A 12,841-nucleotide genomic window follows, 5' to 3' on the forward strand; every position below is an offset into this window, starting at 1 on the left:
TACTACATAGAGAATGTGTACTTTTTTCTACCATAGCAATGGAGACAAAAGGCCTTTGGATGCACCTTATTTTACACCTACAATACATCACAGCAGCCCCAAACTCCACAATGTACACTCACAGTCACACTCGATCCCCGTCTCCCTTCTCCGTCTCCTGCAGCATATCAAAGTTTCCGTCCTGCTTGAATTTTACCTTTCAGTAGCACTGATTAAAGCAGAAGAAAAACCCTCTTGGCTTGTTTTGCACTAGTGTTTTTGGGGTGTCGCAGTTGTCGTCTCTCTTGGCCATCAACGAGCTTGTGCCCGGAGACTCTGGGTGGAAGACGGCGTTCTCAGAGGCGAAGATCCGCAGTGGGATGGTGCGCTCGGGAGGTGAGATCGTGGACAGATAATGCAGGAGCATGTGTGTTATCTGAGTGAAGTTGGGCCGGTCGTTCGGGTCCTCCTTCCAACATGAAGTCACGGTTAAGGCCAAGTCATGTGGGAGATCTTCCGCGCTCGGCCTTGTGTTCTGATAAGGAGAAGCATGTGTTCAGTCGTGTGGTATGCAACGCGTTAACATATGAATCAATCATAGTTATTTTCGTTATCAAGAACAATCATATCGTTCATGAAAAAAACTCATCCTAAAAAGACTAGTCTGTTAGGAGAGAGAACTCGTTCGATCACAAGTTGCCATTCACAACCAAAGTGGGACATTAGAGTTACCTTGAAAGCAGCTGCATAGGCGGCTTGCAAGTTCGACATGCCTTCGAATGGTAGTTTGTTAAGTATAAGCTCCCACAGCACGATGGCAAAACTATATGCGTCAACCTTGTTGTTATAGTGTTTCTTTTCCCCCTGTCTAAGCGTCACTGTACTATAAAGCTAAAACACAAACAACACAGAAAGTAACGAGAGATACTCTCAGCAAATGCGTTTAAGATATGGAAAATCGGAAGAAGGAAAGACATCGGGTAGACTACCTCTGGCGCCATCCAGCGATATGTTCCAGTCTCAGCAGTCATCATCTCCGTCAATGACTCTTCTCGCGCCAACCCAAAATCTGCAAGTTTGATGGTTTTGTGGTCCTCTGTCAAGAGCAAGTTCTCTGCGGGAACGAATCAATACGTTGGCCCACTAAATAAAACGAGTTCTTTGAATGTGCAAGGTTTTGATTAAAAACAGCTAAATGGCCTCTCGTCATTAGCAAGAATCTACACATTCGATAGAACAGTCCAGACTTTAGACGAATTAGCAACACGAGACTTGAGTGAAATCGATTGGACATCAGAAACAAACAAAAGGGTAACCCAAAGTAACCAAACATGTGTTCCAAGATTAAAGTTATGCGATTTGAAAAGCACGACAGCAACAGAGCAGACATCAGTTTTTTTGTTGGAATATACAAGGCAAAGGATCTGAGTTCGGATTTCAGCATCATAAGTCTTGTACTTCATGGAAAGGTACTGAATTATTGTCATTACCGGGCTTCAAGTCGCGGTGTATGATTCCGTGAGAATGCAAGCATTCCATTGCACGAGCTATGTCGAGGGCGAATCCAATGGCAACCCGCGTATCCAGACACCGAGGCCGTAGGTTCAGCAAATACTTCCTCAATGTCCCGCCAAGCATAAGCTCGGTTACTACAACCATAACCGGCTCCTTACAAGCTCCAATGAACTGCAAGAAAAAGCGACACCAATGAGCCATGGATAATGAAAAACTCCACCTTTATCACTACATAGACACACACACACACATATGAAAGACCAACAATTTAGAATGTGTAGAACGTAAGAACATTATTTTCATAGCTTTCTCCACCACTTAACTCACAAAACAACAATACATAAAATCTCATGCCGAAAAGCAAATGCTTTACATTTAGTGGGACGGAGGGAGTATGAAAGATCAACAATTTAGAATGTGTAGAACGTAAAAGCATTCTTTTTGATGGACACAATATTACGTATATACAACCAAATACTTCCTAGTTTTCTCTGATTGAACTATGTACCGGGAATTGTTCCAGCATCAGATTGGCAATGCACGCGGACATCTAAAGCAGTGTATTAAACTACAGAATTCAACCATTCACGGAAAACAAATAGCGAAACAAGTTATCCAACCGTAGTGCTCCATTCACAACGAACTAGATCTATATAATTAGACAACGTCACGGATTCCTAACAACATACACAAGCCAAAGACAAGACAACAAAAGAGGTGCAAAAACACGACCTTAACCAAGTTCTTGTGCATCACTTTGGACAGCATTGCAACTTCTCTATCGAATCTCCCCTCCCTCTTCGCAATCTCCTCCGGCGTCTCTCCTCTATGCACGATTTTGATAGCAACAATCTTGTTCTTGTATCTAAAAGAGAGTGAGCAATCACAATTCACAACTACGAATCTTGATTTTCAAGAGAGAGATAATGAAATCAAACAAAAACAAAGAGGGCACGAAATCTAAGAGTCAACTCACTTTCCCTCGTAGACTTTGGCGTGGGCGCCTTCTCCAATCTTCGGGCCAACCAATAGAAGCTTCGGATCCACCAACCATTTTGGGTCCAAACTAAACTCTGTCGTTCCTTCAAAATACCCATTCCCAGATCCCATCTCTCTCTCTCTTCAGATGAGCAAACTCATTGAGTCATTTATTCAAACATCTCCAAGATCGAAACTTTATCACTCCCTCAAGCAGCATACGCGAATCCCACATCAGGAATGGGAACAGAAGCTCAATAGGCGAGAGAAAACAGAGGAAAAGATGTTGGAAAACAATTGCAAGTACAAATAATTGAAGGTGAAGTGGGGAGACTTGATCTAAGGTTCAGTTTATTTTGTTGTGATCTTATCCCTTTTCATTGCACAACTCAACTGAAACAGGTAAAATATCTGTTTTCACTTCTTAAGATTAGTGTTGATGGTGATTAACAAAATTAATTATTATGATTAGTGTTAATTAACATAATTGGATATATGTAATTATCCAAATTATGTCCACGGAATCTACGAGTAATATTATATTCACAAACATGTCCACTAGTAAGACAGATCAAACTAGTTGATTAAATAACGTGTCACATAATTTAACAACTTAAGACCCACAACACATGACCACTTCATTCACACTGATTATTCCCTTTTCTTATTTTTTATTATTTCCTACAATTTTTCCAATTAATTTTTCCTATTTTAATTTTTCTTCATTTAATTTTTTCCTTATATAAGTACTATAATTTGTAATAATGTACTCCCTCCGTTCCTTGTTAATAGAGGCGTTTCTTTTCGGCACGGATTTTAATAATAGTGTTTTAAGTGGATGGTGAATAAAGTAAGAGAGATAAAGATAGATTAAAGTAAGAGAAATGATTACTTTTTTTACTAAAAATAGAAATAACTCAATTAACTTAAAATTTTTTGAAATAGTAAAATGACTCTATTAACATGGAACGGAGGAAGTACTATTTATACTTATATAATCAGAAGTCCACAACCCACTAATATTATGGATCACTACTAGTATTATTTATTTCATATTTATTAGGAGTGTTTCACTTCTATCATTCTTAATATAATTGCCCAATTTATTTAATTTTTATTAATATATTTTGTCAATAATAAAAAATATAAACTTCAAAAGAAATTTAAAGACTATAAATTGAAATTAAAAAATTACATAATTGTATACTTGTCCAATGAGTACTTTGCCATATATTTTGAGTTTGTTGCTTGTAAATTCTCTTTCAACTCATAGTTGTTAAATCACTCATCTCTAGTGAATGAGATTTCATATTACACTTTATTTTTATTTTCTTGAAGTATTTGTCTAGTGCTTTTCTTGATGACTTTTTATAGTTCATTTTTTTTGTTTTATACTGATACTGGCTTGTTTTTTACTTGACCACATTTTGTAACATACCAAAAACTTATACTTATATCCTATGCATAAGAAGCAAAAAAATATACATATATGAATCATTGGATCACAAAATAGATGGTCTAGATTCTATTTCATGAATATCTGCACAAACCACATAAAGTTAATAGAAAACATGCCTTTCTAATTGAATTACAACACTTGAGAAATGTCACGAGATAGTAGTATGCTACAAGATACAACTCAATCTTCTATACGAATGAGATTTCAATAATTAGAACCGCATCAACGCGTGACAAAAATTTTCACCTGGCCGGGCTTCATAAAGCTACTCAACGGCGCTTGTACAAACAAGGCTTTAGCTCGGGCCAGTTGATATCCCTAGGTTTTTGTTTTTCCTGCAGAGGTAAAAAAACAAAAGAATGTGATTCCACTATCTGTAATCAAACTATTTAGGGACAGAGACAAAAACAAACCTTTTTTTGAAAGTGAAACAGTATAAACATTTTGTTCGAGAGGTCCTGCGCATAAGAAGATAACTTTGAGCAATGGCTGTGAGAGTCTTATTATAATGCGAAAGTGGAAAGTGCGACAACCTTGGATTTGGAGGCAAATCCTAGTTCGCATATGGCTTTGATGAAATCATTCGGGTCTGCTCCTCCAGTGGTTGGATCGAGTCTGCTTTTCACCTCAGCTATTAAAAGCCACCCTCTGCACATGGAGGATAAAAGTTGTATAATGAAATGGACGTATAAGGCGCGGAAAAAGGAAGATGAAATCGAATGCGTACTGAGGCTTTAGAACCCGATTTGCTTCCTGAATGTAACTAGGGAAGTTTGTCCCCATGAGTGAGAGGCAAAACACAGCAATATCAACAGAGGATGAGGCGAGAGGTGTCTGAAAATCAAAGTAGAGGTTTTTCAGCAATAGCAAAGTAGATATCATCCAAATAAACCACATTTCAAAATATGGTGATTCTACAGAATATTTAAGCTTCTGACATTTTGGCTGATGCACAAAATTGGATGATGATTATTTTTAGTTCTTTTCCTTCTGCTTACATACACGTGGCAGAAAGAAAACAAGGAAATGTTTGGAACATACGTTGGACATATCACATGCTGTTACGGAAGGATCATTTGAGACGAGATCAAAGGAGTGAACTTTATTCTTCACACTTTTAGCAAGCCTTGCATCCCCTGAATGAGATCAAAACATAGGTTTTTAAAATCAGTGATAAAAATATAATATTCTGTATAGAATTTGAAGATTCTTACCGCAACCAAAATCAGCAACAACTAGAGAAGGGCTACGATCCTTTATCCATTTTATAATGACATCATTTGGTTGTTCGGGCCAAAGTGACATTTGTGCTTGGTATCCAGAATGGTACTGGTAAAACAAGTAAATAGACATGATGAGCTTCCATAAAATTAGTTGAATCTACTCAATGGAAGGTGTAGAATATAGGGTACACATAAAAGATCGCACAGAAAATAAAACCAAATGAGTCAAATCTGAGACATCACATTGAAATCCTCACATAGATGAAAGTGGTTGGTAAGGGAGTGCTGGACGGCCATACAATCTCTCGCTCTCTCTCCACACACACACACACATAAAAGAAGATTACTCATACAGCTGTGGGGGTAATTTCTATGCTCTCAAATCCCAAGCCAGTTAAGAGTTGTACGTGTGCACTAGAAAATGTTCAACAACATAACTTACAGATCCTGAGCTGCAAAATTAAACTGCATCTCCTATTATGACCAATCGTATTCACTTAAACCGAGCTAGCAAGTAGCAAAGTGGATAGCTTTCTATAAATCATATGAATCCAGACCTTATTTCACAATATACAGTCACCATTAGACAACACTATAAAAACCACCTCAAGTTAATAGTCAGTAGAGCTCATTAACACAGCTTAATCTTACTTCACTCCAAGCAATCTAGGTTTTCTAGTTGCAGCTTGTCACGTGTAAATTAAATTAGCAAAAAGCTAGAAAAACTTAATCACAACTCACCACATTGAACAATGAAGGATCCTCTTTAAAATACTCCAGTGCCTCGTCTCCACTGTGAACCCCCAAAAAAACAAATCAGGAACAAATTCAACTTTTTTTTTTGTTAAAAAAACAGGAATCAGATCAAACCTGCAAGTGTAAAGCTTCTCATTGATCATGCGGAAATATCCTCCTGATAATCTCGTCTTCATCTGTTCAATTACAACATAATTAATAACAATCGAACAACAGCCATGTATTTCGAGAAAATTACTATTCTCGCACCTTATCGAGGAAGGACGACTTCGATTTCGAGCTGCTCTTAGTCGGATTAGCGACACCGGAAGGTGTGGCGGTGGATGAAGATGCATTATTTTTTGCAGCGCGCTTCCTCTTTTTGCTCCGCCGCTGCTCCTCCGTCATTTTTTTCCCACGAATTGTTGTGGTGTGGTTTTGGCGGCGTGAAGCAGTTCAGTAGAAGAAGAGAAGGAATCTTTGGGCCCAATTTGTACTGGGCTTACAATTTTTATTATTGGCAATAATTGGGTCCATTGTTAAAATTATTAATTCAAAGATGATTAATATTCTCACCATTTCAACTTAATTAATACTTTTCTTTTTGTTACAACATTTTATAAAGTGATGTTTAGTAAATTAAGTGATGAGAATGAAATACATTCTCTATGTCCAAAATAAATTAATTCGTATTTCTTTTCAAGGCGTTCCAGTATAAATAATTCATTTATTTTTTCATTACAAAATTATTTTATCCTCAATTCTACTTTTGTTATCTCTCTAGTTAACTCACCACTGACATTTTTCATTCCTATGCCAAATTAAAGACATTTCATCTGAGTTGGGACGCATAGAGTTAATTAAGATGAAGGAAAAAAATAGAATAAATAATAATTTATTAGAGATTAAATCATTAAAATAAATAATTTTTTATAAAAGAAAAAATTATGAATTGATTAACTCGGGATGAATAGAGTAATTTTATTTTCAAATATTCCCTCCACTCAAACTTAGTTGAGTTGTATTTTTGGAAAGTTTATCTCCTGCAAAATAAAATATCTGTTCATTCTTATTTTATTTTTATTTATATTTACTATAACTTTTTAATCTTTATCTAAAAAAAAAACCACTCAACTAAATTTGAAATGAGAGAGTATTATATTTTTTCATAATGCAAAACAATAACAGTTATAATATTTTTATGAAAAATAGTTTTATTTATGAGTGACACGGATTATAGAGTAGGTGATGCTGCAGAAATGGAAGATGTTTAATCCAAACAAAACTCCTCTTACCGCTAAACTGATCAGTCTCCGTTCAAGATTCTTCTCTAATCAAATTGCCCACAACCTGTTCGACGAAATTCCTCACAGGACTCTGCATGCCAATAACCGCATCCTCAAAAGCTACTGCAGAGACAAAAGGTACAAAGAAGCGCTTTCTCTGTTTTCCCGCCTCTCCTCATCGGAAAAACCCGATCTTTACTCGATTCCCACAGCTCTCAAGGCGTGCGCCGCGCTGAAAGCGCTCGACTTTGGGAAGGCGATTCACAGCTTCTCCAAGAAGGATGGTCAAATCGGCAGCAACTTGTTTGTGGGGTCGGCTGTGATAGACATGTACGCGAAATGTGGAGCGATGGATGAGTCGTTGCGTGTGTTCGAGGAGTATCCGGAGCCGGATATGGTCTTGTGGACCACGGTCGTCACAGGATTTGAGCAGAACGGGCGGAGTTTGGAGGCTTTGGAGTTTTTTTCTCGAATGGCGATGGTGGAAGGTGTTGTGATTGATCCGGTTGCTCTTGTTAGTGTTGTGTCTGCTTGTGTCCAGTTGTTGGAGTTGAAGGTGGGGAGGAGTGTCCATGGTTATGTGATTAGGATGGGATTGGGAAACGACTTACCTTTGTCGAACGCGTTGCTGAATTTGTATGGGAAGACGGGGTTGGTAAATTATGCAGTGAGGTTGTTTGAGGGAATGGAGGAGAAGGATGTGATTTCGTGGGGTTCAATGATTGCTTGCTATGCTCATCACGGTGGTGCGAAAGAAGCGCTTGCTCTTTTCAAAGATATGATTTTTAAAGGAATCGAGGCGAATGCAGTTGCTTTGATCAGTGTTTTGCAATCGTGTGAAGCTGCGCGTAGTTTAGACGAGGGGAAAAGGATACACGAACTTGCTGCAAGAAACGGATTGGATGCGGATGTTTTAGTCTCCACAGCTCTGATTTCTATGTACATGAGCTGCTCTGCCCCGGATGAAGCAACTGAGGTGTTCAAAGGAATGCCTGAGAAAGACGTGGTCTGTTTCTCTGCAATGCTGCGCGGATGTGTTGAAAATGAGAGGGCGTGGGAGTCTATTGGAGTTTTACGCGCTATGTTGGCAAGTGATTTTCGGCCGGATGTTTATGATTTGGTTAAAATCCTGACTGCTTGCTCAGAGCTAGGCGTTCTTCAGCAGACGAGGTGCTTCCATGGTTTTGTGATGAAGTGTGGCTTGGGCGATGATTCATTTGTCTCTGCTTCGCTCGTGGAATGCTATGCGAAATGCGGTAGTTTGGATTGTGCAACCTCGATTTTCGGGTGTGTAAAGGATAGAGATGTTGTTTTGTGGAGCTCTATGTTGACAGCATTTGGGATACATGGGAAAGGAAGGGAGGCGTTGGCTTTGTTCGATGAGATGGTGAAGGATTCAGGCGTTAGACCGAATGAGGTGTCGTTCGTCTCCATTCTGTCGGCTTGTAGTCATGCTGGTTTGGTTCGAGAAGGCATTGAGATGTTCGACTTGATGGTGAATGGCTACAAGCTAGCACCAAACTCGAAGCATTATGGGATAGTGGTCGACCTCCTTGGCCGCGTGGGGGAGGTGGAGAAAGCCATGGGGTTCGTCAATGGGATGGCGGATGGTGGTGATCCGAGCGTGTGGGGTGCGTTGCTTGGCTCATGTAGAGTTCATCGGGACAACGAGATAGCAGAGATTGCGGGGAGGAAACTGGTTGAGTTGGATGGTTGTGATGCTGGTTATTATGTTTTGTTGTCGAATGTGTATGCGGTTGATGAGAAGTGGGGAGAAGTTACTTGGGTTCGAGGATTGGTCGAGGAGAAGAAGATGAAGAAGGTGTCAGGTAGAAGCGTGGTTCTAGTAGGAGATGAAGTTTGTAGTTTTGTAGCTAATGACATATATTGTCAAGAATCCAACCATATCTGTGATTTGGTGAGGGTATTACATGGCATGATGAAAGAGGAGTTTGATTGTTTCAGAGTGTAGTCCGTAATAATCGACCCCCCTTAAGGACCATCGTCCTCATTGATCGCCGGTGGCTCTCAAATGTCCTCGTTGGTCATGACTGACTCATTTCCCATGAGGCCACCACTCAAAGTCATCGGACCTCTCAATGGAAGCATCAATGTTACTGGCTAAATATGAGAACTCATCCCAAGCAAGCGACCAGCATGACAAAAGAGACTCGGCACGGGTAGAGAGTTGATTTTTTAGGGAAGGGGCGACGTCGAGGTTGTTGCAATCGAGTGTTGATGGTACGTTGCTTGCTAGAAAGAAGGTTAGAGTTGCTCTTGTTGCTTAGAGACCACAAAAACAACAGGAACAGATCCACTGTAGTTGAATCGTATTCTTTTTTGAATTAAAAGTGTGTAGTTTTGTAGTAAAAGATGGATACTGTCAAGAATTCAACCATATCTTTGATTTGGTGAGCCGGTGGTGATACATCACCGGGTGCGTCCGGCGATACGGGCAGCGCCTCAGCCGTGAAAGCCTCTACGCCGCCGCCGGGTTCTACGCCTGGTGATACACATATGGGCATTCATGGACCAGTAATGGGAGGTGAACGTGATGCACATTTATAGGGAACCTAATATTGCGGCTGATTTTCTTGCTAACTGGTCGACAGAGATGCCTCCTGAATTGCACATTTTTGTTTCTTCTCCTAGAGGTCTCCTTAACATTCTTCTACTAGACAAGCTGGAAAACTCCGAGGCCCGGCTATGCCCCTGTTAGGATATTAGAGACTTCATCTCTCTTTCCTATGTAACCAAAATAAAAAGAGCCATTTTACTATTTTAGTTTGTCCACGATTTATACAACCATTTACTTTATTCCACGCATACTCTACATTCCACCAACATTTTACACTAACAATCCAATATAAAACTAATACTTTAAATAGGTTTCATATTCCACTCACTTTCTCTTTTACTTTTCTTCACAAAGTCAAACAATCTCTTAAATAAGAAATACAAACGTGGAAAAACAAACGTTTATAGAAACGTGCAAGAAGAAGAAATACAAACGTGGAGAAACGTTTATATCTTTTGTGTAAGATCCAACGGACTTTATATAATCTTGCCTATTTAAATCATGTAATTCAATGTAAATACGTTATGCATCGAATTATTTACTACAATGCAAATATACACATGACATAAGATATGAGTAACATAACATATTCATATTAAATCAAGACATAGTTAATAACTCAACCATAACAACAACAAAAAATGCAGCCTACTATAAATTAATCAAGAAAAATGTAACATGGACATATCACTCTTCTTCAAAACATGGCCATGAAAATTCTAGTTGTTTTTGTTATTCTATCAATTGTTTTTGTTCAAAGTGGTGCCATATTTAAGCGCTCAAGATACGAGGTTTTTATATTCGATCAATTGCCAAAAAATTCTCCAATCCTAACAACTCATTGTTATTCTGGAGACGATGATTTGGGATATCATAATCTTCGTCTAAATCAGTACCATCATTGGAGTTTCCTTGTAAATATATTCAAAACGACGCGTTTCACTTGCAGTTTTAAAGTGGGGCGCAAAGTTTAAAAGCTTCGATGTGTTCAATGTCAAAACGGCATATAAGTGCGAAACTGGATTGGCTAACGTGTGCGGTTGGGTTGTTAAAGACGATGGATTTTATTTTAGTCCTAATGAAGATTTTAAGTTAGGCATTACCAAAGAGTTTGGTTGGTGACTCGTGATGGGTTCTTGTTATGTAACCGTTATTTGTCATGAAATGCTTGCATTTATATCATTAATAAATAATATTACAACATGTATGTGACAAAAAATGACTATCAATGTCGTTTTATATCCCAATTTTTTAGTGAAAAATATCAGAATGCCACCCAACAACACACAAATAACAAGCCAATAAATCAACAATTTATACGCAAAAACAGAGTAAATATACCAGTAGATAAATTGTGCATTTGCTAAATTCTTTTAACTATACCAGTAGTTTTAACTCCTTTTTTAGTAGTAGTAGTATTTTACTTGTGATTTTAGTCTAGTTTTAGTATTACTTTGTCTTATCTACTTTGTTATAATGGGAACTTGTATATTGTCTTGCTGGATCAATCCATTTCAATAGTTTGAATTTTTGTCAGAATTAATTCATTCATTTTTTGGTAATTACATTACAATTTACATTTATAGAAACAAAGGTGTGTGATCAAATACTAACTAATTTACAGTAATAACTAATAACTTTCAATATTGTGTGTTAAAATTATCAACACAAAGATATAATTATAACAATACAACATGTAAATTTAAAATGTCAATATAAAGACATAAGTTTATCAACACAAGAAGATTGATAAATTTATGTCTTTGTGTTGATGTTTTTAACATACAAAATTGATATTAGTTATTAGTTATTATCATTAACTTAGTTAGTATTTGATCACACATAGGGAAACAAATATTTATATGTTTTCCGTAAGATCCAACGGACCTATATATTAATCTTGATATTATTGACATTTCACGTCACGTGTGATATGAATAACGTAACATATTCAGATTAAATCAAGATATAGTAAATAATTCAATACATAACACTATTTAGATTAAATCAAGATACAGCCCAAATTAAATCATTAACTAGTACTCCATCTGTCCATAAAAAATAGATAAATTTTGTCATTTTAGTTCGTGTATGAAAAATAGACTAAGTTTAAAAAGAAAAATTTTCAAAATGACGACGAGGACGGATCCTCGTTGTCTTTGACGGGAAACATTCCAAGAATGTGGCATTGAAAGAGGTGACGAGGCATATTGATATAACCACAGAGTAAGTAATTTAGATTTCACTTTTTTTTCAGTTTTCTTAGTTGCCATTGAGCATGAATTTATTTTTGTTTTTTGAATTACTCCGAGAATCACTTTAGGTTGTGATTTATAGTTACTTTACATTATTTAAAACATATTATCTATAATTTATCTATAAATATATAAAAGGGGAGTTTTGGAAATAATTACATAAATGCCATTGATAGTATTAAATTTAAATATTGTTTTATGTAACTTAAATGAAATATTATTACTATAACTCTTATTTTTTCCATGATTAACTACCCACTAATGACATTCATTGACACTTACCCACTAACTTTCATAATAATAATGCTTTAATAATTCTATTTCTCCTTAATTCATTTGCATATACAATAAAGAATTCCTCCAGATTTTGTCGACAAATTTGGTGAGGATATTCCGACAAGATGGAGGATAATGCGAGGGAAAAGAGAGATAAGTTGGGAAGTTGATGCGAAGAAAGTGAATGATTGTTGGTTTTTGGAAATGGGTTGGCCCAATTCTGTACAAGAAAATTCCCTACAAGATGGTCCTCCAATCACCATGCGTCATCTCCTCGTTTCTTTCACCTCCATCATAAGTTCCTTACCATCCTTGCTAGCTTTAGGCACCTCTGTATATTTTTCGACAGCTGCCCCTTCAAGCTCCTACTTGAATCGCATTTCTCAAATTGTAGCTAGGCCCTCCAATCTCCCCCAACTCAACACCAAAGCAACACAAGCTAGAACATTGATAGCTTTTTGCTTTCTTCTAGTAATACAAATGACACACGTCACATTACGTTCTTACATTTAAACCCCTTAATTATTTGCATTACCGTAAGCATTAAAACTATTAAT

The 12,841-nt window shown here is 37.4% G+C and overlaps 3 protein-coding genes across 4 annotated transcripts; 1 reads left to right on the forward strand and 2 right to left on the reverse strand.

Moving 5' to 3' along the window:
* Window positions 1–37: 37 nt before the first annotated feature.
* LOC125214455 (serine/threonine-protein kinase STY13-like) lies at window positions 38–2,866 on the reverse strand. 2 transcript variants are annotated; one of them, XM_048115489.1, is made up of 6 exons: window positions 2,471–2,866; window positions 2,227–2,359; window positions 1,470–1,665; window positions 969–1,048; window positions 712–870; window positions 38–514 (listed from the first exon to the last, which is right to left on the reverse strand). In XM_048115489.1, the coding sequence occupies exons 1-6, from the start codon at window positions 2,602–2,604 to the stop codon at window positions 200–202; spliced, it is 1,017 nt and encodes a 338-aa protein (XP_047971446.1). In that variant the 5' UTR covers window positions 2,605–2,866; the 3' UTR covers window positions 38–199. The 2 variants fall into 2 exon arrangements, with proteins under 2 accessions (XP_047971446.1, XP_047971445.1); XM_048115488.1 differs by having other exon boundaries at window positions 969–1,093; window positions 2,471–2,865.
* A 1,103-nt stretch (window positions 2,867–3,969) lies between these two features.
* On the reverse strand, window positions 3,970–6,337 carry LOC125212130 (ribosomal RNA-processing protein 8). The gene is made up of 9 exons (XM_048112207.1): window positions 6,160–6,337; window positions 6,025–6,086; window positions 5,896–5,947; window positions 5,146–5,260; window positions 4,973–5,067; window positions 4,659–4,765; window positions 4,465–4,579; window positions 4,345–4,389; window positions 3,970–4,266 (listed from the first exon to the last, which is right to left on the reverse strand). Exons 1-9 carry the CDS (start codon window positions 6,295–6,297, stop codon window positions 4,201–4,203), a joined length of 795 nt encoding a protein of 264 aa, XP_047968164.1. The 5' UTR covers window positions 6,298–6,337; the 3' UTR covers window positions 3,970–4,200.
* A 755-nt stretch (window positions 6,338–7,092) lies between these two features.
* LOC125212587 (putative pentatricopeptide repeat-containing protein At3g01580) lies at window positions 7,093–9,954 on the forward strand. The gene is made up of 2 exons (XM_048112796.1): window positions 7,093–9,439; window positions 9,535–9,954. The coding sequence occupies exon 1, from the start codon at window positions 7,138–7,140 to the stop codon at window positions 9,145–9,147; it is 2,010 nt and encodes a 669-aa protein (XP_047968753.1). The 5' UTR covers window positions 7,093–7,137; the 3' UTR covers window positions 9,148–9,439; window positions 9,535–9,954.
* Window positions 9,955–12,841: the final 2,887 nt, after the last annotated feature.

This window comes from Salvia hispanica, chromosome 3 (genome assembly GCF_023119035.1).
Source record: "Salvia hispanica cultivar TCC Black 2014 chromosome 3, UniMelb_Shisp_WGS_1.0, whole genome shotgun sequence".
Classification (NCBI taxonomy): Eukaryota; Viridiplantae; Streptophyta; class Magnoliopsida; order Lamiales; family Lamiaceae; genus Salvia; species Salvia hispanica.

What these genes read in the sequence shown, in the direction of transcription:
- LOC125214455 (XM_048115488.1), bottom strand. Translation starts at nt 2,604, where the DNA reads ATGGGATCTGGGAATGGGTATTTTGAAGGAACGACAGAGTTTAGTTTG. An exon ending in GCCAAAGTCTACGAGGGAAA is followed by an intron (nt 2,360 to 2,470) that starts GTGAGTTGACTC and finishes ACTCTCTTTTAG; the next exon opens with ATACAAGAACAAGATTGTTG. An exon ending in CCTATGCAGCTGCTTTCAAG is followed by an intron (nt 515 to 711) that starts GTAACTCTAATG and finishes TCTCCTTATCAG; the next exon opens with AACACAAGGCCGAGCGCGGA.
- LOC125212130 (XM_048112207.1), bottom strand. Translation starts at nt 6,297, where the DNA reads ATGACGGAGGAGCAGCGGCGGAGCAAAAAGAGGAAGCGCGCTGCAAAA. An exon ending in AGTCGTCCTTCCTCGATAAG is followed by an intron (nt 6,087 to 6,159) that starts GTGCGAGAATAG and finishes GTAATTGAACAG; the next exon opens with ATGAAGACGAGATTATCAGG. An exon ending in GAGAAGCTTTACACTTGCAG is followed by an intron (nt 5,948 to 6,024) that starts GTTTGATCTGAT and finishes GGGGGTTCACAG; the next exon opens with TGGAGACGAGGCACTGGAGT.
- LOC125212587 (XM_048112796.1), top strand. Translation starts at nt 7,138, where the DNA reads ATGCTGCAGAAATGGAAGATGTTTAATCCAAACAAAACTCCTCTTACC.